This window comes from Falco rusticolus, chromosome 3, assembly GCF_015220075.1.
Source record: "Falco rusticolus isolate bFalRus1 chromosome 3, bFalRus1.pri, whole genome shotgun sequence".
Taxonomy (NCBI): Eukaryota; Metazoa; Chordata; class Aves; order Falconiformes; family Falconidae; genus Falco; species Falco rusticolus.
The window spans coordinates 25,013,773-25,039,125 of NC_051189.1; the positions used below are offsets into that span (position 1 = coordinate 25,013,773).

General features: G+C 39.8%; 1 protein-coding gene across 1 annotated transcript; it reads left to right on the top strand.

The window, feature by feature from the left end:
• Positions 1-15,131: 15,131 nt before the first annotated feature.
• ABRA (actin binding Rho activating protein) lies at positions 15,132-23,888 on the top strand. The gene is made up of 2 exons (XM_037382339.1): positions 15,132-15,964; positions 21,299-23,888. The coding sequence occupies exons 1-2, from the start codon at positions 15,219-15,221 to the stop codon at positions 21,774-21,776; spliced, it is 1,224 nt and encodes a 407-aa protein (XP_037238236.1). The 5' UTR covers positions 15,132-15,218; the 3' UTR covers positions 21,777-23,888.
• The last annotated feature ends 1,465 nt before the right edge of the window (positions 23,889-25,353 follow it).

Below are 25,353 nucleotides of genomic sequence, written 5' to 3' on the forward strand. Positions count from 1 at the left end.
TCCTTGACCTGTGCCTTTTAAACTTTACAGGCTGATCTAGTTGCTTAGAGAAGCAGTTTAGGTAAGCAGGTGCTGTATGTGGAACAGCAACAGCAGTCATTTGTGGAGGATGATGACAAGATTTATCCTTTGCTCTTGTGGAAATTTATTTCACAAAGACAAAATAGCCCCAGGAAAGTCCTCTGCCTCCCACACATCATTACTACAATAGGTTTCCTTGTACCAGGGAAATTATTTTTTTCAGTGATTCACGCTAGAGCTTTATGCAATTATAAAAAAAAACCCCAAACAAACACATTTTACTGTTTCCAAGAAAAGAACAAGGTCTCCAATCCAACTTCTTTTTTTTATGAAAGCTACTGTGGAGAAACAGGAGAGATCTGAGGTGCTTGTAGAAACATTTTGCGTTGCTAAGCTGTGCAGCAGTGCTTTCTGTTGCCTAAGCTTCCTAAATATGCTTTGCTGTATGTCCATTACTGTCATCTGGCTCCTAAATTAGCATATAAGCTTAACTGAGGACAACTTTGTATCCATCAGGTTGGAAGGCAGTCAGTAGAAAACTGGTTTTATTAAGGCTGACACAGGAAAGTTGCATTGTTTCAGGAGCCTTCTTGTGTTGCCTTCCACAGTAAATGGTCATAAACAGCTATGGGAGGAGAGAGGGAGTGATAAAATGACAGCTGATACCAGCCATGGCTTTCACAGCCTCTAGCAGCTGACATCCAGTCACAGACTTCATCTATTCCCTTCGCAGCTTCATACAAATTTTGATAGACTTGCGGAGGGGAAAAAAAAAAAAAAAAAAAAAAAAGTTTTACAGAATATGGCAGTAGGAAGAAGACAAGGTCTGGTAGCAGACATTCCTTTCTTAACCTTTTGGGGACCCACAAAAAGAATCTATCAGACTTTAGTACACTTCTCAAGGCCTTACTGTTTTTTTGTGGTCTGCAGAGAGGTCTAAGAACCGAGGATCAGTTCCTGCCCAGCATCTATTACCAACAGGGGACCATCCATCACTGACTCTAAAATTATTTCCATTCCTTGTCATGACCTGAATACATGATGTGACTGATCTAAAGTGTTACCTTCAATTAGAGAAACTTGTAACGATCTTACTCTTTTCTTTGTGATTGCTGGGGAATGGGAGGCTTGATACCCCACAGTAGTGCTAGGTGGCATTTCTGCAGTGTTGGCCCCACTGTGATGTATTAGCAACAGGAATAGGAAAGTTCTCCCTGAGTGATGTGGTGGTCATTTTAATCAAATGTTGCAGCAGTTCCCCATGATTCTCACATTCGTTAAAAGATCATGGAACAGAGTCACAAGGTTTGGGTTGAGATGCCATTAAGATAGTCTTCATCACAACACATAACACCACACACGGTGTTTCTTTTTTTAAAATGTTTTATGCATTTGGAAAACTTTAGGACCAATTTCTTTTTGGAGTAAAATGCAATTAAGAAATGCGCTGATGCTTAGATTTGGATGTGATGCTTAGAAATAGATTTGCAATCTAGTTTAAAGTATGTGATTGGAAATTTTAAGCCCAGGGCTCTATTTAAACAAAGCAAAAGTAAAATCCCCCCATCTTTGATGTTGGTTCTGTTTATAAACTTTCTAGGCTCTCTGCTTTGTTCAAAGGACTATTGCAGAACAGCCCAGAGAAATACTTTATCAAATGAAAATGCCAAAGAACAACAAAGAGGGAGCCAGCGAGGTGCAATGAAACAATTAAAAATTAACATAAAGCATGACCATAAAACTTTGTAAAATGTAAATTAACTATTAAAGCACTAATACACTGTGCATTACGATGTTCAAATTAGACTTATTCAGGTCTGGTAAAAAACCACACTGTGCAGCCAAAGAGACAGGAAATCTCCGTCCACAGAATTACTGAGCAGCCTAATTTCAGTGTAACAAACATTTGAGTTCACAGAGCTTTATTAGCCCAAGTCAAGATAGAAAAAGCCAGAGATCTGTATGGCAAAGACACTACATGTCATTATAGAAACATATTAATAGGTTATTTCCAGAATTTCTAAGAGACTACAGAACTGCTGATGTTGTAAAGGGCCTGACAGCTGCTGCCTGAAGATACTGCAACTCTCATCAGTTTCATTTTGGAAAGACAAACTCCGGTCAGTGTGGCAATGGCAGTGAAGAGGAGGGCAGCAACTCTGACAAGGACTGCAGTAACTTAGTTCAGCAGTTGGCAGTGCTCACAAAGAACACGTGTGTGAGACATTGGGAGATACACAGAGAAAATAAGTGATTTCCCTTTTTAGATGTAGCAAAAATAAAGTCGTCTGCTTTCCTCCCAAAATGAAAAATCAATGGAGGAAGCAGAAGTATTTAACTAATTTTCCAGGGGTTTGGGGTGGGGTAGGAAGTTTTGATTCTTACAGAAGTAAGGTTTACAGTGTGAGGTTACATTTAATGTTACATATAGTAAATTCTGAAATAAAACACTGAAAAATTAAATGCAATATTTTCATTTTCAAGCTCTGAAAGGGAAATGTTTTTAATTTTTACAAACTGTTTTCAGTTTTTCCTTAAAAAGTCTTTGGGCTTTGTGGGGGCAGATGAAGTGTAGGATCATTCTTACGAGGTGCCAAACAATGCAGTTTTGAAAATTCCCGATGTTATTTCAGAATTTTGTTGAAACTGACCTATTTTCTAGAAACATTTGATTTTTATGTAACTTTATATTCAAACAGAGAAAGTACTCCATAGAATATTTTCTAATAAACTTCAAAAAATATCTTGTGGCATGCAAAAAACTGCTCTCGTTGTAGCACAGTATTAGGAGTACTACTTTACAAAAGTACAAAAGCCTACGCTTGCGCAGCTCTGCTCCTTCTCTGCCCCAGGCATCTGTCTCAACCCAAGAACTTTGCCTACCTTCCACGGAAATGTCTCCTCATTCAGTGCACAGGGCAGAAGGTTTTTTTGGAACAAGCCATTACACTTTTTCTGAGCTTTGTTACCACACACTATCCTGAGAACATCATCAATAAAAAAATATTCATGACACCTGTCTATACTGGAATGGGCCAGCTCGTATAAAACATTCAGCAGCAGGAGGCACATCATTCCCATTTTTCAGATAAAGAGCTATTAATTGTAAGAGCTTTTTCTAATGTGCAATGTTAAATATGGTATTTTACACAGTTCACATAGAGCTCATTGAGAGATAAGTGGAAAGTTCGTATGAGTTATCCAACACTGTTTGCTACAATTTTGATAATTCTTTTGGATGGACTCTACAGTCCATCCACATTTAAAAAGGAGAAGGTTTATTAGTCCCTCTTTCTCCGTAACAAACATGTTTACAAAAAACATGGAGCAAGTCGGTCTAAGTGGTTTCACGTGCAGAGGAACATATGTCTTCTGATGGTGTCATGCAGCAGGATGATGTCTCATGGAAGGTGGTTTCAGGTTTCTGAACAGATTGCTGCTGGGATGGTGTTGCTGCTAAGTGAACGTGCCAGTCAGGATCAGAGCTGAGTCTTTCATGTTATAGTAAACCCAGACCGGACCCTGGCAGTATGACCTCATTAACCTCATGACTCTTGATCTCTCAATTATGCTCAACTCTCCACTCACAGAAGAATTTGGGACAAGTCTGGCTCCAAGAGTAATTTATTTATTTCCATAAATGATCTATTTACATTGGCTTGGAGGTCAGCATCTTTTTTTTTAAAGCCAGTCACACTGACTAGGGATTATCTATTCTTTTGAGATGCTGTAATGGTCTAATAATACAGAAGTAGGACAGATAGTGTCATAGGAAGAAATTTAACCTGTGAATTCATTTTCCATTTTCCATCTGGAATTTCATCAAGAAAAATGAAAACGATGAGAAGTGTTCAAAGTGACTCTTAAGACTTACTGCAGTCATGCAATTATATGAACTAATCTTGACTAGACTATGAAAAATCCCCTTGTTCGGAAAGCAGGGTGAAATTTAGAGAAGAGCTAAGCTGTACTGAGACCACATCGAGCATGAGAATGAATAAGCATTAGGAGCATGGAAAGAGGGGGAGGTCATAGCTCCATGCTTACACCAAAGTTACCCATACCGCTCATTAATGGGAGAATATTTCTGACTGGTTTTGTCCAGTAAGAGGGCTCTGGATCAATGTTGGTATCTTAATTCCATCATTATTTCTTCTGCAACCCCTGGTGTCATGGTTAAAGTAACAACAGGCACAAGGACCCTTGCTGAGTCACAGAGGACGTAAACGTTCCAAAGCAAAATTGGGTGAATTTGGCAGAGGAGTGTGCTGGCTATTGCTTCAAAGCTTCACAAAGCTTCTTACAAATTCCATCCAAATGAAGCCATTGCATTTTCATTGCAGAAATGCCTGAGCAACCTTGGATCAAAAGCTTCATTTTGATGAAAGATTAAAGTCTTCCTAGACTTAGGCATGTATTTAAATGTACTATGGCAAATGCTCATGATTATTCATGACAGTAAGGAGAGACAAATTAAGTTTTTGTTAGAATGGAGTAGGCAGGAGCTAACTCATATAATCTCCAAAGATATCTCCAGAAGTAACTTGTGATACCTTGATGTCGTTCTGATTTGCAGTGTCACTAAGACACTTAAAAACCTGTTGCCATTGTTATTCTCAAACACGTTGAAGTTAGCAATTTCCAAATGAACTGGAAGAGCACTTCCCTAAAATCAATCTAGTAAGATGTATCATGTCCTCCATAGGGAAAACCCATCCAGCACTCAAGAAAATGTAGAACATATATTCAGATTTATTTGGGTGATTATGAAATGTTTACTTATGTTTCTGTTAGCATGTGATATATGCACTCATTACTGCCATCTCTTAGCTCTGCACTCTAGCCTGGGCAGCTATGAACCTTTCAGGGTGGTGAACTCCATCCTGTGACTTTCATCCTGTGGTTGGTCCATAGTTGTCCATATCCTTCAGTCCTAATAACATCGGCTTGTCTGTAGTTCAATTAAAATAGAAGCTTTTTCACCTACTGATGGGCTACCACCCTTCATTATATCAGAATAGATATCAGAATCTGACTCTTTCAGATGTCCCTAGGTTTGAACTGCTTTTTGTGTTAAAACATTAAATATGCATTCAGTAAGACATCCAGTGTTGCTTGTATGTAGAAAAAGTATAATTTTAAACAGGAGAGCTACAGCAATTTGATCTGTTTCTAATACTGAGATTTCCTAAAAGTACTGTTTCACAGCTGGACTTTAGTCTTTGGTAGATTTTTAATAAATGTCAAGGAACCATCCCAAACTAGAGGCAATACCACAAACATGAAAGGCACAATCGCCCCGTACAACTATTTACTGAAGATTAGATAAAATTAGATAAAATCAGTCATACAAATCAAATCATCCTTTAGAAGTTCTTCTGTATTGTTAACCTACTTTATTTACTATTAAATATTATTCCTAGTACCCAGCTCAGAATCAAAAATTTTCAGTAATGATCAGTAGAAGAATGTCTTCCTCCCCTTTACCTCCTCAGCTGACCAGTTCTTGTGGACCCCTGCTCTGGGTACCTGGCTCTTCCCACGATGTTCTTGAAACACCTTCAGTGCTTGGCACCATGAACTCTGCTCCCAGTGCTGGGCACAGCCACTACATGGATCCAGTCTCACGTGCACAACAGCCCAGGCAGGACGCATGAGCAGCACCAGCAGGGAGGAGCTGCACAAGAAGCCAGAAGACTGTGTGCTTCATGAGAGCACAACGTGGGGAGAAACCGGTAACAGAGGTGGAGAGGTGGGAGCTGCACTGAGCATTCATCCCAGCTCAAGGCCTCCCTCACGTATCTCCATTGTGAATCTCAGGAGAAAGTGCCTTTGAAGGCTTGCAACCAGCCCCCCAAAACAATGACAATGAGAAAAGTTCTTCCTGCATCCAACTATTTTTATTGTACTTTTAACGTACACACAGCAGATATATTTCCTGCTACGGATTTTTCCTAAGCTGGTTGCCAAACATGTAGAATATTGTAGCCTTGGGGCTCGACTAGATCTTACCTTTTTTTATTATTCAACTCACAAAACAGGAGAGCCCTTAAAAGAGAGGTTGCGAGCAGGTATCCTGGCTCAGTGCGTTGCTTGCTGCCAGCCTTTGCCTGTGGATTCTGTTCACTGAAATGCTTCTCATGTGATTCCCAGTGGGTTTCAAAGCGTACGATGAGAATACTTTTATCTTTATTACCTCCCTCCTACCATTCAAAATCTCCCAGTTGCTTTCTCTTTCTTTCCTGAATAAAGCTGGAACTTTATAAATCACTATGTGAAGAGAAATACCAAGAGAGAAATAAAGACCAATATTGATAGAGTGCAGCAATTTCAGGGGAAAAAAATATTCGCAATCATCTGGCTAAGAGAAAAGAGCAAAATTAGATTACTTATGTCTGACTTCAGTTTCTGATACTGTTTTTTTCTGTTTTCAGTTTCTGATACTGATATTGGAAAACCTGTTAAGCCCTCAGGAGCAGATCCATTGGCCTCTGCCACAAACCTTAACAGGCTCCACAGAGAAAAAAAGGCAAATGCAATAGTTCCAGAATTACCGTACCCAGTTAAGTGCTGTGGGTACCATAGCACTCTTCAAATGCAAGCATCATTATTCTTTCTCTTTAAGAAAAGAGCTAGAAAAGCTAAGGGCTGTATTCTGGGGCTGTTAAAGAACACTGAAGTTGTTATGGTCAGTCAAACCCACTCCTAACCGTGTCCGGAGATATACAACACTGGTTAAGTCAGCAGTGACTAGTGATGTAGGATGAGCTAGAAAGGCCCAATTCAGTGACAGCAAGAACCAGTTTACCTGCCTGAGAAGCAAAACATCTCAAGCTGCCAGTCATGCGTTATCAACAACCAAAACCCACTCTTGAAAATTCACCACCTCCTCAATTTTCTGTGCTCAAACAGCTGACACCACTTGTGAGGAAGGGACTTGGTTCAGTCAAAAAACATGTGGCGAGTCGATTTTTTCTCTCCAAATCTCTGTTAAACACTTATCTATATTTGAATCTCTAAATCATACACTGGATTAATAAGCGTACCTGTTCATCGTGCTTAAGCAGAGCATAAGGAAGCCACACATTAGCACACCAAGCTGATGAGAGAACTGAATTGATTATACCTGTGACGCCCTCCCAGAACAGTTCATTCTGGTTTGGGTACTGCTACCAGCAACGAGGCATCCTTGTGTCCAAGGCGAAAACACAGCTTGCTCCCACACTGTGAATCAAATGATGGGCAGATTTAAATAATGTCATGGGGCATAAACCTCCAGATCCCACTCCTTTGCTCTCATCTCCTTCTTGCAAAGAATTTTACATCTTAATCATTAATTGCTCTTAGGTAATGTAAGAAAAAAGGCAGACGTCTGAAGAGTAGTTTAAAAATGAGGTAGCCAGTGTAACTTAATCTAACATGTTTTTGAAGTTTTGATCAAACTAATCCAAAAGAGCCATGGAATCTCAGCTCTTGACTTCCCTGGCAATTGATGCCTAGTTGTGAGCCATGGAAATACCCATATGACAGCGTAAATATCACCTGGTCCTCCTGCAAATTCCCATCACTCACCTCCCTTGACACCCTAATGTCAGCCGGCTTATGCAAGTAACTTCACAGAGCAGCACTCTCTTGTAGACTGACCATGGGACTTTCACTCGGGTAAAGACAAGCAAAGTTAGGGGTCTACTCTAGTAACAATAACACAGCTGCATGCTGTTAAAGCAGTTGTGGTTAAGTGAGAACTAATAAATAACGGTATGTCCTGCCTGTTGCAGTGGAATGCAATAGCGGAGGGGGGGCGGGGGAGCAGGCAGAGCTGACAGCACTCGGAGACTTCGTTGCATTACCCAAAGGTCAAGAATCACAGCCACAGTTACAGCTTCAGTATGCCAGTATCACTTTTAAAATGAGATCCCCTGTAGTATGAGAAACATCGTGATGAACTAGCCAAGAGGATTCCTGTTTTTCTACCACGGATATCTCCAACCTGGGCCATAATGTCACTTGTTCCAAACAATCTTTGCAATCGGGACCTTTAAAAATATGGAAAACATATAGCTGAGCATGACTTTGACGGAGCATTGAAGATATGCTAGTTGCTTTAGCTAATGATAGATTTTAAAAGATGCAGTATTTGCCTAATACAAGGTATTTCCCCCACTGAATATTTAAAAAAATCTTTACAGTAAAATACTTAAAAAATACTGAGATAGGCCTGTTTCCTCAGATCTAAGCCTGATCTGAATTACAACACTTCAAAGCAAATAATGAAATATTGTATTTATTTTATACATAAACTGTTTTTTTCTGCATTTTCTCTTTCTATATGTAGGTTTTACTGTGTTTTGAATGTTTCCTAAAACTTCCTGTCTGTTTACTGCTCCTTCCTTGAATTATGATTTCGTAACATAGACTATTCTTTTTTAAGTTGCAAGACTAAATATAATGACAATAATTATCAACTCTGTTCAGAGTTAAATGTAAACTTTCAACGATCCTTAAAAAACCTGTGGTTGGTCAACTATATGCATCAATGGCACAACCATATGGTTTATACTCTGTATTGTCAGATCTTAAATAAAACTTGTAGATTGTAAAGTTAATAAAGGAGAACAAAGAGGTGCACACCTGGTAATACCTGGAAGTAAATGCACTTTAAACAGACCAATGATGAAGCCAACACTCAAAGTTATTCATTCAGATCTGCTCTGTACTGCTCTAATTAACCAGAACACACTGTCTCTGAAAGGAAAAATCTTCGGAAAACTGAAAATTCTTTTTTCCTGTCCTATTTGCCACCTTCAAATCTGAGAAACAGATTACAAAACCAATAAACAGAAGCATGCAGTTAATTTTAACAGAAAAAAAAATGAAAACCATAACATATGGGAACACTGCCTTATTAATAGGTGGAGGAGGAGATTGGATTATACCTCTTATCTCTTGTTCTGTAATATATAATTTGTCTATACCAAATTGTGCTTTAGTTGGGTTTTTTTTTTCATTTGTTATTTCTTCCTTGTAGATGTTTAAAATACATCTATCATCTAATCACATTACATTCTAGGTGTCTGAATTTCAGGTTCTACCTATTCTGGTATGGCTCCCGTCCGTCTCATATTGCAAAGTTAGTGAAGACTTTAAATTCCTCCTTGTCCAATGTTCTGCTCAGGGACAGGTTTCAGTAGCAGCCAATACTGTCATATTGTTGAAGCCATAAAACTATTCTTGGTAAGCTGTAAACTAGATATGTGAGCAAGTTGGAACCTTAAAGTTAAATTGCTCATAATATTAAATAATTTTCTTATCAGAAAAGGTAACCATTCACTGACAAAGAGATATGATCAATATAAACTTGGATAGCAACATATTTATAGGTAGCTTTTAAAGGCTATCTCATTTTCAGGATCTTCAGAAATTTCCTCATAATGCAAACAGCACTGAATGCCTAATGCAAATGATTTCCTGCAGATGTCTGCTTACACTTTTAAATGAAATCGCTTCATTACTGCTTGTTAACTTGTTTCTGTTCACTCCCTACAGACATTCAGATACAAGACGTATTAATGCTGAAGGTACAATGGGGACTAAAAGCATCTGAACTTACATTCACTTCTTTTCCCTATAAATTTGATTAAACTGCATGGATTCCTTGCAGCATCTAGCTCCCAAGGAAAGCCGTGGGTACTATATGCAAAGTAGGAAGAGAGTGTCAAATGCTTTGAGGCTTTACATCCTGATCTTAGGTTTCTTCTTCTGTAAAGTGAAGACAACTTTAGAAGAGTAAGGATATTCAAGACAGCAAGGAGTTTTGTCACGTCAGTAGCAGGGCTTGTATAGGAACTTGAAGATAGATGTATGCATTTGCATCCTGAGTTGGGGTTTCTCTCACTCTAGCAGCCAGGTCTCCTCTGCCAGACTGCGGACATGCTGAATTCTCATCTTCAGCCAGTTCTACAGGGCTGTTTTCTATTATTTGGCTGGCTTGCACTCAAGTCCGTCTCACCTAGAGCGAGAGGAGCTCATGGGGCTATGCTCTACAATTCTTTACAGCTGCTGCTACTGGATAGTGGGTCTTCCCTCTCCTCCCGTTACCTTCCACAACTAGGAGTCTTTCAACCCGGACTCTGACTAGGGCTTTGCTGGGTTCTTCATAAAGCAGAGCTGTCATGATAGCTCATGAATAAGCCCATGAATCTCTCATATTGTTGAACACTGAAATGACACATAATGAAATGTAGATTCAAGACTCCCTTTAATTACATAGGGATAGTTTTCTCAGTACAACAGAATTTCACCAAAAAAGACTATGGCTATATACAGGATGCAATCACAACAAATGGCACCAATGAATGCATAGACTGCCTTCTGTTAATGGCCGGCCAGAGAGGACCAGTAGTCCAAAGGCTCAGGAGCGGTCACTTTCTCAGGACTTAGACACCTGGATTGTACATGAAACTGCATGCTGATGACGGGACACAGCTGCTCGTTACTGTTGCTAGAAGTGTTATGTTTGACATGAACTCCAAAAATAAGGAAATCCAGAACTCTAACCCTATGGCCAGGTTTTTCTGTCATCACTGGCAACATATGATGTTCTTACACAGCGTACTTTAACAGCATCATGATGAAAAGAAAATTCAGTCTTAAGGTTCCTATCGATAATAGCAGCTGGTAATACTTTACATGAAACACAGCTTGTTCTTGTTATTCACCACTAACTCTGAGGAGGAAGATAGCATCTTGCATAGACTTACAATTGGTTGAAAATTAAATTCCTTGTTTAAGGCATCAAAAACATTGAATAACTTATTCAATGTCTGACAAAGTAAAGTAATGGATGAAGGATATGGTCCTACTTTTAAAATAAGCATCCTTAAAAAAAAAAAAAAAGACAAACTGGTCTCCCAGAGGCCGTTAATATTTCGCAGCATGACAGAAAATAAAAGAATTTTTAAATAGTACATAACTATACAAAGAATAATCCATTGAGGGGGGAAAGAAACCTTCCACACAACAAAAACATCCCAATTTTTACCACTGTCATTGGTGGCCCTCCCAGCTGGTCCTCATAACTTGGATTTAGGAAATCAGAGCTATTAAGTGAAATGCAGCAACTGAAAAACAACAACAAGGTCCTAGGAACATGTACAGTCTTGTCTAGAGGTTCAGATAGATTAAAATCCCAGAACTGTAGGCAGCCAGGTGCAAGGAAAAGGGATTTTACAACTTTCAAATGAAGCATCGATCCTGCTCATCTATTTACTTTCTCCAGTTGCTATATCTCCTATATACCTTCTGCAAGAAATGGTCTCTCAACTCTGACTTCAAGCACGGTTTTTAAACTTGTGAAAGCCCACGACACAGTCAGTCTCACCACACCTTGCTGTGCATTGGAGTATACTTTGTGACCCTGTCAGGTACGGAAGACACATAGAAAATATGGTCCATACTCAGGCCACCTAAAACATACCTGTCCCCTAAGGGCTGGCTTTTTAAGTGCCAGTAGGGAGATTAGGCACAGAAATTTAGGTGTAGCCTTGGCCTGTTATTCCACTAAGAATTAAAATTAAAAGCTATGAAGTAATAAATTCTATTTTTAATGCAGTAAAACATTTGTAAAGTATGCAGCCCTCCAAGTATGAATCTCAGTGGATGACTCAGGAATTATTTATACTTCTCTTATGATTAACTTCTTGCTGGCAACATCATATAAAATAAGGCACCATTCAACACTTTCAAGGCAACATCATTGTACACCTTAAAATTAAGCATCATAAATATAGTTATCCTCAGAATAATTACATTAAAGTTTCACTGGCACTTTGGAGAAGCCTGTGATGTTATAACTTCAGCTTAAAATAGTGACCACTTTAAACATTTGTTTAACATATTGTCATGCAAGATGGATTTAACAGTAGTTTAGATCTGTAATCTGGGCGTTTTTCATTAGTCTGTAACTTTTTGTTGTCATTTATTTAAACTATGTAAACATTAGGTCTGTAGAACTATGACCAGTACACCGAGGTCAAGTCCATTAAAAAAAAAAAAAAGAGGCTCTTTATTAACAAGTTCTTTGAAATGTGCTGTAATTTCCAAACATTCCTCAAGAATGCAATTCTTTTCTAATGCCATGACTTTCAAAACAACTTCTTGCAAAGACTGCATGAAAGTAAAAGTGTTCAAGAACCTCAACTGTAATTACAGTAATAAACCTAGCAGAGGCCTTTGTAAAAAGGACAGTTACAAACAATTTTGATTTTACAAATTACATTAAACCAAACTTAATGTGTTGGGTGTTTGTTTTTTTTTTTTTTTTTTTTTTTTTTAAAGCCAAGTAGCAGTCTTTGGAAGATCACAGAATCACAGGATGGTTGAGGTTGGAAGGGACCAATGGAGGTCATCTGGTCCAACCCTCAAAGATAGGCAAAAGCAGCAGATGCTACACCTCTTGATACTGATCAGGTGTTGGGGTTTTTTTTGTTGGGTTTTTTTTTTTTTTTAATTTTTATGCCATATGCAAAATTCATTGAAATAGTACAAATTTAACTGGAAATCCACATAAAAATAAATAGCAATATCTCTCTATCAAATTGAGTGTTCTTATTAACTGAGTCTACTTTATAATTACCTGCTATTTTCAATTGTGATTCCAAACGTGGACTAGATGGGACATCTATGAAATATGAATCAAATTGCAAGAACACTGGAACAGGGATTAAAAATCAAATTGGTCATGACAAATTGAAAAACTTATCTGAACCAATTAGAACACAAATAACAAAGATGGTCACATATGAAGGAACAGTCAGCTCTGTGAATACATACAGCTATTCAGCAGGAAAGTCTTTGGCAACTTTGGGGATTACAAGTAGAATATGAACGAGGAGCACAACGTACAAGACATCTGTTCCTTTTCCGCACCATGGCAAACTTAAACCAGAATACCATCACCATTCTGGGCATCGCACTTGAGGAAAGATGCAGACCTAGTGTACGTTGCCCAGAAGCTGGCAAGAGTGTGATGAAGGATCACAAAAACACAAGAAAAGTCCGGAAGGAAGATTGAGGAGGAGTACAGCAGTCTTCACAAAGAAAGGCTGCCTCAGAAAGGGTAGGGATTTGTCTGTTCTTGGCAGCGACAGGGCCTTAAGGTGCTGTGACATAGGTGAAGGTTAAAAATGATTTATTTAAGCCAGTTAACCACTGGAATAGATTGTCTAGGCAGAGTGGGGAGTATGTACTGCTGGTAGTCGTTAAGAACAGGTAAACCAGGAACCTGAACACATGCAGGTAGAGCTGATCCTACCTTACAACAGGCATCCCTGTTGGCCTTACAGTCCATGACTGTCTTTCCACAGTTACTTAAGTTTCACTGCACTCCTTCCCTGGCCTCACCTCCTGCCTCTGTATTTAGCTTTCATCTCATTCCTAAAGCCCTGCCCACCCCTATACTCAAGAAATCACATGGAATGATATAATGAGCTGCTGTCATACTCCTGTTCGCATATGTATTATTCTCTTCTTTCACTTGCATCTTCTTTGTATCTTAGGGAACATACACCACCCTGTGAGCATACATGCATGAGTATATGTACTTTTTATACACAAGAAGCTCCCATTCCTGATTAGCCTTAAAATGCCACCAAAATAAATGTTTGTAATACATGCTTCTTAATCAAGTTGCATCACAATGTCTTTTCACAGTTATGATGCAGTTGGTAGTAACCAAGATCGTACAGTCCACAGAGGCGACACATTTCTTTCTAAAATAAATACATGAAGAAATACCTAATAGCAACACTAACTTACATTATATCATCAGTTTTGAAGAGGCAATGACCCCACAGATTAATGAGGAATTCTGCCTAGAAGTCAAAGGTATGATATAGTCTTACATTATTAAACAAGAGCTAGATATGATATAACCTACTTCAAAGAGCTCGGCCTTTAATAGAGAGAAGGCGGCAGAATACCAAGAGTCCATATTTATCTCTGACGTAACACCAACGAAGCCAGCAGAATTCCTTGAAGTTCAGTATGCCTCAGAGCACCGTATGGCAAGTGTCGCAGGTCACCCTGTAAGCTGCAAGGTATGGATGGAAAAAGCAATGACATCTTGCGTTCCTATTTAGGAAATATACTAAGAAATGAAGTATCACAGGATGGTATCTCAGAAAATGTCTGCTTATTATTATCTAACAATTGATGTATCAATTCACTAAAAAATTTTACAAATTCAAGTATGAACACACTCCAGGAAACTGAATTTTTTCTATATTGTATGTAGTAAACATAATTATGCTGTAAGTAATACATAGGCAAACCCCAAGTTTTATATACAACTGTCTTGAAAAGCAGTCAGGAATTAAATAGGTTATACTTTATTCTTTCAAAATCCTAAAACTATGAGATCAGTCATCCATCTGATCGAGTCAGACTTACCATATTAATCCCCAGACTAGAGAGAGTGACTCCTTCATCCTTAGCACTGACACCAAACACGATAGTGTTCCCAGACCCCCCTGAAGGTATGTTCTAAATAGATGGACATTAATAGATAATGACTGGGAACAGAGCACATAAACACCTTTTAAAAAATTAACAAAGCTGAATTTCCTTGGACATATGAGCAGTAAGAAGAATTCACCTAGCACCTTTGTAGAAAATGCATCTAAAAAATTCTCATTCATAGCCTGCTTCTGGTTTTACACTCCTTGACGTGGACCGCTATTTACTTGTGATGATGAGGAGTCTCTACTCTGGCCAAAGCTGTTAGCAACTGCCAGCACTTCACATTTATCAGATTCATACACTCTGTTCAGTACATCTAACCCAAGTTCTGCACTTCTAGAAGAACAAGACCCTTGGCAATAAATTGAGAATTGAACAGCCCCAGGCAAGGGGGCACTAAAGGAGCTGTTAATTTCCCACTATTTGCAGCACAGGTCTGTGTCACCCTGTTTGCATCATGCATCATTCATCTGCTGTGATGAAATGCAACCCTGCGTTTTAAAAAAAGACCTCCGTAACACTGAGGATACTGTATCTTTGTGAGAAGTGTTTCACATATTTTCCATGGGCACAAACTGCTCCTGCTGCTATTTAAATCTCTGTCGCTCTCTTCGGAGGGCATTATTCACTTCAGGAAGTTCATTCAGAAGGTGCTTAGCATAAGAAGGGGAAAAGCCAGCATGGCAGCAGACAGCAACATGGCTCCTGAAGGAAAGCTGGGTACTACTCCTGGGAAAAGGGCTGTCCACAAGATCCGAATGGCCAGCCTAGTCTTCAGCTTGGCGCGAGGCTGGCAGCAGTGGGTATCTGACCACCACGTAAAGCAAGCCCAGGAGCCCCCTGGATGGGCCCCCCCTGCAGAAGATTCATCAGCTCAGCCTGCACAAGAAAGATCCTTTGAGAAATGGACAATTCCATCTGTCAAGAGGGACCAAGGAAAAGGTGACGAAAAATCCATAGCAAAGGAATCAGTGACGATAAGAGATGCTGAAAAAAATTCAAGGGAATCAGATGAAGCCCTCAAAAAGTTCAGCATTAAAAGCAAAGAGGTGACAAAAACAGTTGTAAGCAAAGCCTACGAACGAGGAGGGGATGTTAGCCTCCTCAGTGAAAGATATGAGAATAGCAGCTCCGAGACAGCCAAGCTCAAAGAAGAATCAAGTGCTATTGATAAAATTCTTAGTGACAAATTATCTCCAACGATAAGGAGAAAGTGTTCAAACATGGTATCAGAGTTGACCAAGGGCTGGAAACAGATGGAACAAGAGGACAAAGAGGGGGCTAAGGAAGAACTGCTGCTTAAGTCTCATGATGGCAGCCTGGATGCAGAGGACAGTGGCTATGGGGAAGCAGAGGACAAACTTGAGCAAGAAGATAGTGACCAAGAGGTGACAGCTGTGAGGATTAAACGACCTGTGCCATCTTTGTAAGTAAAACATCTTTATTAGGTTATCACATATGGTCAGCATGGGACTGTGAGACATATACAGGTTTCCACGAGGAAGATGTGGGGGGAAATGGTGGGAAATGGTCAAAGAGAAACCATTATTCTTGAAAAGTTTTTAAAAAAACAAAAATCCAGGAAACCTTTCACATATCTCTCTGTGCTTAAGTAGTTAGTCAACAACATCTGACTGTAGCCTTGGGTTTTAGGTGATATATATATAATCACAGGAAATTATGTTTGGGAAATGTTAATTATCTTTAATTTTCACACTGGATTTACTGGTTCATGGAAATGACTACTTACTTCTTAATACTTTAGTTCATATTTCAGAACAACAATTTTTACCTCGCCAAGAGCCCACAGCTATTCATTTATTTCAGCAAATGTTAAGTCTAAAGGAATATACTTGACAAACAGTATTTCCAAATACTTATTATTTTGTTTAGTATAAAACCTAAATATTCTCAGGAGGAATTTGCAGAGAATGTCCAAAACAGACTTTGCAGGAATTACTTCTAAGTGCATCTTAACAAAAGCTGGGTTGACTGCTTCTCTTTGGAAGCTTTCCACAGATTCAGAATTCATCAAGTCAAAGAATAAAAACTTTCACAGGAGCTGGGACCCCAGACTTACATTAGAAAGCATCCCGACTGCCTCAGCATCTGCAGAATTGATTTGAATCATGCTATAATAGACTTCCTTATGCCTGTAAATTGTGTGAAGAAAAAGGAAACAGAATCTGTTACCTATGGAGTTATTACAGGTTCTAGTTAAAAGTTTGAGTTAAGTAGCAAATTCATAGCATCAGACAGTTTTGAGTAATACTTCTTTCAGTAAGAGGCTTATGCTTGAAGATTACTACTAATAGCAGGTACATATTAAATTAGGAGCCCAGGCAGTAAACAAGTGGTGTTCAGCCATAGCCATGCAATTCATGGGAAGTCACCCAGAAGAGCAGAGGAACAGCAGTCTGGTAGAAATTCTGCAGTTTCCTTTCCCAGAGATCTCCAGCAGGACCACCTTTCCAGAAGACAGCTGCAAACAGCTCTGCTGCGGCCAGACTTGCCAATGGGCAGATGCCAAACTAATTAATCACTCTTCTGTTGGTAAAAGATTAAAAGATCCTTATGTCCAATGCTGCAAGATGGGAAACTGTAGGCAGCTGTTATGGATGTAGCATGCTGTTTGCTCCAGCCCTCTGGTTTACAAACTTGGTAACATCCTGGAACAAAAACAGCAGAAAGGAATGTGTGGTTGAACCTGAACTGTTCTGGTGTAAAACCTCACATCCAGCTCTAAAATTGTGATGAAGGAGAGTGAGCACAGCCTCCGAGGCTAGTGGGCGCTGAGCTGCGACTCGGTGCAGCCCACATGCTGCCCGCTGGCGTCACTGGGCAGGGAGGGCAGCTGGTGGCGAAGCTTGAACTGAGGCAGGGCTTGCCAGAGCTTGGTCTGCCCGAGCCCACAAGGAGGAACACCAGGACATAAGTTCCTACCAGGAAGCATCCTGTGGTGGGGCCCCGAGTCTCCACTGCTTCCACTCTGTATCCATCACCCGCGTGTGTGCAACGTGAGCACGAGCTGAGCGGGCGGCACTTTGAGACAAGGAGGCAGGGCTTTCACCCGCCCAACTGGCCTGTGTGTAAAGGGTGAGCAAGGGAGCATAAGCAAGAGATCAGGGCCCATATGTTCATACCGTATCTTAATTACCGTTTCAGAAATGAAAAACTGGGACCAGCACTGATGAAACTGCCAAAACAGACTTTGTGATCCCTCTGCAGACAGGCAGGCTGTACCATTCCCACTGCTTGGGTTTTACACCTCACTACTGACAAGCGTTTACCATGACCAGCATTAGACTACGACTCACATAGTCATGGATTTCAACCATATGGTACTTTTTAGCACAGCCATCTGAATGCAGAGCTATTTTAACTATTCAGACTGGGGATTAGAATGGTGCTTTGCTGTACAGCTGACCTGCCATCTCTCACAAGGAGCAAATGGTTAATAGCCAAAGTGAAAAAAGCTCTCCAGTAACCGAGAGCTTGAAAGTTTGTGGCCCCTGCTTTCGGAAGAGGCTGTGTGTACCATCCTTTGACAGAAGTTAGGACCTCAAAACAAAGTTTCCCACATACAATGGGAAAAGAGGATGTGTTTGCAGCAAGTATTGTATGTAAATAACCTCAATTAAAACAAGTGGCTCACTAAAAATGCTATAGTAGAAGCAAACCCACTATCTGTCAAACTTTGTATTTTCCTTATGTGTCTAATTTTAGTGCTGCTACCTATGAAAAAAATGATTAGCCATATTTATTGAGGTGTAAATGTTTGAAACAACACCCTTTTTGTTAGTTACAGCTCTCTCCCACTGAAATCTGACACAAAAGCAATTTTCTGAATTTACAGTGTTGTTATCAGGACTGGATTTTTTAAATAGTAATTTTTTTAAAAAATATTTTATAGCCCGAGAATACATTATTTTAGCCTGCTACTTTTAAGAACCTTTCATTGTGGCTTAATCTTCTTTAAAAAGGCCATATGTACATGGCTGTTAAAGCAAATCTCCCATTTTCCTCTCTGTATTCTAGGAGAAAAGCATCAGTGTCAGTATTTTTTTTTTTCTCGCATTAGCACTTTCATAATTTCCAGCTGCAATATTTATAGGAATAAGGTTGCTTCCTTACAGAAGGCACGGTAACCCCATGTTAACAGGCACAGGAAACACCATTTCATTCCTGCTTAGGAGCCAAAGGGATGCAACAGTGATATGAAATTCACACCATTGAAAACGGATCCATACCTTTCCCCTACAGAAAGGGTCAGGGGGAACATGGACACTGTTCTCCTAGAAGTTCAGAATACATTTAAGGTGATCATCCTGGTTAACAAGTTAACTTAGTTGATTAAGAAATGCTTTACCTGTACCAAAGTGGGTTGACATTCACAGCCTTTGCTTTGCATCCATGATACATTTTGTAGGTGCAGTACAAACATGAAAAAAAATTCTTTGACATGTACACAGTTTACCATGTCATTAAGATAAACAATGGGGAAAAATGCACTTCAGCCACCAGAAATGAGTAAATCAGAAGATGTGTTAAAAAAAAAAAAAGATAGTAACATTAAAGTTTTTCCAAAACCCATGCGGGGCACGATAAAAGCAAAGGGATAGATAAGATGGTGCTTTTCTCACCAGTGAGAAGACGATTCTGGTAAGGAAGTTGATAATAGCATTCAGCTAGAAAAAAAAAAAAATTAAAGGTTTCAGTAGGAAAAGGCGAGAATACTTACTATACTTAAAGAAAAAGAGGCAGCGTAACTCTGTAAAGGTTTTATCATCTCACTCACTGTCGTCTTTTCCCTCAACCTGGGAAACTGAAGCTCCAGGACCTTCTTGGGGGGTCTGGCCCTTGGAGAGAAGGGTGAGCAGCTGGCTGTAGCTGGGGGATAAGCCCTCTGTGATGGCATCTGCTCATCAGCTCCACTGAGACTGTTGGTATCACTTCTTCTAGGCAATTTTGATTCACTTACAACCCCCCTTCACTGATACCTTCTCACATGAAGAGCTAGGGAAGAAATCAATCTGAGCTTCAGCTGGAATTAAGACTGCACTGGCACAGGTTTCAGGAGACAAACTTCTTCATAACCAAACCCCGTGCCCACAGTTCCTCTGGGCAATGAATCCACTATTCAGGGCAAGGGACAAAGGATAATGACTTTCCCCTTCTCTGTGTGACAACAGCTTACATACAGGAGGATCTGGTTTATCACTGGACAACAAAATTGTCCAGCTTTACTCCACTGATATATTTTAACACTTTCCTGCCAACACGTATCTGTTAATCACACACACAAACCTACAGACACCTAGATGCTTGCCTACTCTCAGGACACTTTGCAGTCGCACCACAGAAGAAAGGTGCACTTACCTGGCAACTATATGCTCAGTTCTTCTGATGCTTTTTGCCATACTGATGGGGAAGAGTCTTCTGGAGCTTTTTAAATACAGTTCCTCAATACAACTAGACCAAGGTAATGGCAACTCCAGAGCTAAAAAGTGGTCCTGCTCTCCTAGTCCTTCTATCCCCAGCACAGTGTCTGTACTTCTTGCTTCTAGCACTACAATGCTGCCCAGTACTGGCTTCTTTCTGGTGCACAGACCTGAACTGGGGACATCTCTGTTACTCTTGTTCTGTCTTTCAGCAGGCTTAGTAGAAAACCAAGGAATGCCCAAGTGCAGGGATTCTGCAGGTTTGCAGTCCCCTATGCTGTTTTGCAAACTGTGTTTTGATTCTCCAGGATTACTGTTAATATTCAGCTGGCATTACGAGGGAGGTTTCAGAGCAGCCTTCTAGGGAGTAAAAATATTAGAAAAACAAATTACTTTGGCACAGCCACCGCGCAACATTCTCCCTAGCCAAGCTCTGTACAGACATGATGACAATGTGGACAGCACAAAGACTAGCTCAGACCATCTATAGCTTCCCCACAACATGCAAGATTGGCCACCAGAGGACAGAGTATCAGCAATGTGTCTGCCTGGAGACATCCAGCAACATGATGTTGCTATGTGCGTGCACACACACACACACCCACCCACCAGTAAGACCTCTGAACTTTCCTCATCTTTTGACCTCGACAGAAATTGCAATAGCCTTAAGTTTATTTCAGGCTTTTACCCTGCTAGTGGGAATGTGAATTTTGGACTTCAGTACTTGTCCAGAATCATACTTCACACATACAAGCATGGGCAGATTTACTGCACTCTATTAGCTTTTTGTTGTTGTTTTAAACATTGACATCTTTTACAGGGGACAGATTTTTCTAGACATCACCCTCTGTTTCTCAGGCAAGAATAGCTGAGGACCCAGTCCACAGACTTTGCAGTTATCGTCCTCTATCACATCAGGGCAGGCAGATGTCAGGCTCTGCCAGGCAGGCAGAAATAGGGACCTGCAGGACTGACCAAAGGTACAGAGAGTGCAGGTAATCAGCAACATACTGCTTTGCTCCCCTACAGAATCAAGCCATTCTAGGCAAAGTTTGTCAAAATGGGCCCAACTCTAGGCTGGAGGGTGGCAGTGTAGGTGGGCTCAAGCTGCGATCTGTGAATTCGCTTTTGAGTGGTAACTGGAACGTGGACTAGAAGCCCCCAAAGAACTCATTTAGAAGTAGTGAACTCATGCCACCTGGTGGCTAGCATCTCGTCTGGAAAAACATGGTGACCAAGCCGATAGGAGAGATTAGTAGCAGAACTGTATGATTCAGTGATGAAATGCAAAGCTCAAAAGCCCTTTTCATGTCTTTCAGAGCAAGCAGGCTTAGTGAAGCAGCGCGCACCAAAGCGCAGAGGAAGTACAGCCCTGTTAATAGCCTGAAGGACAGATGGCAAGAATGGGCCGACCAGCACATCATAACGCAGAAGCTGAATCCCTTCAGCGAGGAATTTGACCACGAGCTGGCCATGTCCACGCGCCTGCACAAAGGTGATGAAGGCTATGGCCGTCCAAAGGAAGGAACCAAAACTGCTGAAAGAGCCAAGAGAGCCGAGGCCCATATCCACCGAGAGATCAGGGATATGTGCTTCATCATTGAATCGATGGCTAAGCCACGGCCCGACGGCAAGATCCAAGTCACTTTTGGGGAACTCTTTGAGAGATACGTTCGTATTTCAGATAAGGTTGTTGGAATCCTTATGAGAGCCAGGAAACATGGCCTGGTGCACTTTGAGGGAGAAATGTTATGGCAAGGAAGGGATGATAATGTCATAATTACTTTACTGAAATAAGCATGCTACAACAAGAAAAACTTGTTTTGGAAAACCTTTTTCCACTACTCCCTTGCTATTAGCGCTTGCACGCTGAATATGAGATCCCCCCTGTGCACCCACACAGAAAAGACATTGCTTTTCTAACTACTGCATGATAATGCAAGCATCTGAATGGATTTTTCTCTGTACCAGGAGGCCTTGCAGGACACCTCAGTTAATTACTACATGAAATATAAAGAGAAATTCTATACTGAATATAAGCAGCTGTTTATAATAAATAGCTATAAAAGAATTCTGATTTTTACTTGTTCTTATATTCAAGATCTTCCCAACTACTTAAACTGGGATGTCAGGAATACAAACTATGCCAGATCAGAAGCTGAATGACAGTGTAAGCTGAGACCAAGTTTTTAATCTGTGAAAGTGATCTTGTGCACTTATTTCCTAACTAATTTATTTAAACACATGTAAAAGTCGTTTTATTTGAACACAGAATCAAGGATACCGTATTTGTTTCCTTTACAAGCAGGACGTGAAACTGCTACTGCAGTTATTTTGTGGCAACTATTGACATAGCTTTCTATTACATATCATATACAAAGACAAAATCCTTCTTTTTATAAATGAGTTTTTATATTTAATGTATTTCTATAATTAATTTATTAGATAGTTTCGTATTTAGAGTTATGATGTTGGAGAGGAAACACCCAATAGAATGTAGTGCACAGAAAAGTTTTGAATAGATAACCACGCAGAAAATACCTCCTACACAATGTTGTGCAATGTATTATCTGATCATGTAAATACCGTTCTTAGAAACATAGGGAAAAATAACATATCACATATAAAAACCAGTCAGGTACTCGCACTGTTGTGTAAAGCAAAAAAGCGACTACAACCAGCATCTTCCACTGAAATATACCTCTGTAAGAAAAGATGTAAAACAGTGTTCATATCTAAAACCAACTAACTTTAAGGAAAATAGTGTTTCATATTACACAGAAACACTGCCTTAATTTTAGAGCATTTGCTGTTTGAACCATTCTGATGTCACTGAAATAATGTATTTCAGTTCAAGTGATGCTGAAGATGAGTAAAGTCTAACGAACTAATACTTTTAGGTCTTAAAATTGTTTGTATTATGCACAAATCTGAGACCTCTGTAAGGTCTATAATGCTTACTGGATTATATACATCACTGTTTCTCTAAACTACTACCGTAAAAATAGCTGCCCTACTAAAAATATGCTTCACATGAAAAGCATTTGTTTCAGACCAAGATACCTGGGCAAGTAATTTGCATAATGAATATAAAGTGGCCTTTTTTTTTCTTCTCATAGGATTCTTTAAAACTGAAAAAGCAAATATGTTCTTACAGAAGAAAAGGTGTATGAACATCTTGTCCCTGTAATAAAACAAGTATTGCTATCTTATTATGAGTACAGGTACTCCAGTTTGAAGTTCCAATGAACAAAGGAATCAAATATTTCATGTAACCAATACAAGAACTGATTACTATGTCTATTGTAAGTTTAAGTAATTCATTAATTTTTCAGTTATATGTTGTGAATCTAAGGAATAAAAAAAAAATAATTATGATAGGTTCACTGGAACTTATGTAATGTTTTCTTGAGATCTCTCAGACTATTCAAGCTGACCTGCAAAACTGACCTCTAAGTGTAATACTGACATATCATAATATTGACCTGCATATTCTTACCTTATTCTTTACATCTTTATGTAATGACCTTTATAGCTGTCCAAATTGTCTTAAGGAAATTTGGTTGTCAAAACAATTCATGAACTATAAATAAAACCTTTAATCGATCATTTCTTGGGTTATTCCTCCCACACACTAGAGAAGACAGATGCGTGCATATGCTGTAAAATAAAATATTGGTAAGTTGATTCAAAACATTAGTACATTCTCCTTTTCATAGGCAGTTAAAATGTTTCCCTATGAAGGTTTCTCCATTCAAAGCACCAGAACAAGATTTCGGAGTACATGGAAATGAAACAGTCCTTATACAAAATACCCATACCAAGAATACACACTAAAGGCACATGAGTGTTAATCACTTATTTCTGCTCATGAGAACTCTCACCCTACCACAGGGCAACACAGCAGAGGAACAGTTCACCGCAGATGTTTTTTTCAGTGTTTCTGTTCATGTGTGACTTAAAGCCCAAGAGCACCTCACGATTGTATGAAGAATCATATACATCTGCTTTCACTCGCTGACCTGAGACAGTAGGCACGATGTATTTTGGTACTGAAACACTCAAACTGTAGTATACCACTGAAGAGGTGTACTTCAGTATTACTCACGTTTACACTCACACAAGGGCAATCTCCGCCTTGTGGTACGCCTACTGACAAAAAGGGTTGTGCTGACCGGATCACAAGCAGGTTTAGCTCTGGCATTTTACCGCCCTTGCCCCATACAGTGCAGGGTGGCAGACAAGCGACTTAGAGAATGCCTGCAGTTTATTCAGTCCAACACAATCATCTTACTTCAGGTTCATTAGGGAAAGTTACGCACACACTTCAGAGGCAACAATTGCTCCCAATGTCTGAAATTTAGGCACATCTGCACCTAAGTTAACGGTAATGCTAAGATTCATAAAAGTTTCATCCACTTAAACATTTGTGAGCAACTGCTATTGATATTTGACTTTTTTTGCAGGCTCCTGTATGCCCACCAGAAGTCACTGTGGACAAGACTATGCTTTAACATTTTCATATAATGGATATACTCATACTAGGGGGCAAGACCAGACAGACTAAGCTGCAGGGCAAACTTCCCAGCTGAAGTGTAATTCAGTGACAGAGGAGATGCGGAACGTTCCTGTTTTTTCCTCTATGGAATGTAGCAGAGAACTGAACTTCTGTAAATTTTGTTCGAACACATTCAGCGATAGAATGGACCAGTGGCACTTTACTCCTTGAATATCAACATTTCATTTAGTCGAGAGAACAGAACATAGAATCACTTAGGTTGGAAAAGACCCTTAAGATCACCAAGTCCACCACTAAACCATGTCCCAGAGTGCCACAATTCACAAATCTTCTAAAAACCTCCAGGGGTGGTAACTAAACCACCTCCCTGGGCAGCTTGTTCCAATGGTTGACAAACCTATCAGTTAACCTTCGAGATAGTTAGCAACTCCCAGTTACTCTCATGGTGGCTTACAGTTCCACATTATATTTTGAAATACTATATTCATCCCCGAGATGTTTTATATGAAACACTTCCTTCTGATAAGTAATAGATCTCCCTCATTTTCCTGTCTGAGGCTTGTGTTGCTCTTGCAAGGGTTGTGTAGTTTGCTAGGAAAGCAAACTTTCTTCATCAGTATTGAAAAAGTCATCTCTTCTGTAGGAACCGCCAGGTACATTTTCCATATTCTGAATGCAGCTTTCATGCTTAAGTAAAAGCGTGGAATTTGTATCAGAAGAAATAAATTTGACTTTCAAACCTTTGTATTTTGTCAGGTCTTAAATCAGTTGCTGCAGTGGCTTGAAGCAAGTGGATGGTTCACTGGATGTGTATCCCACACAGTGGAAATCAGCTCTCCTCCACGGCAGTAGTTC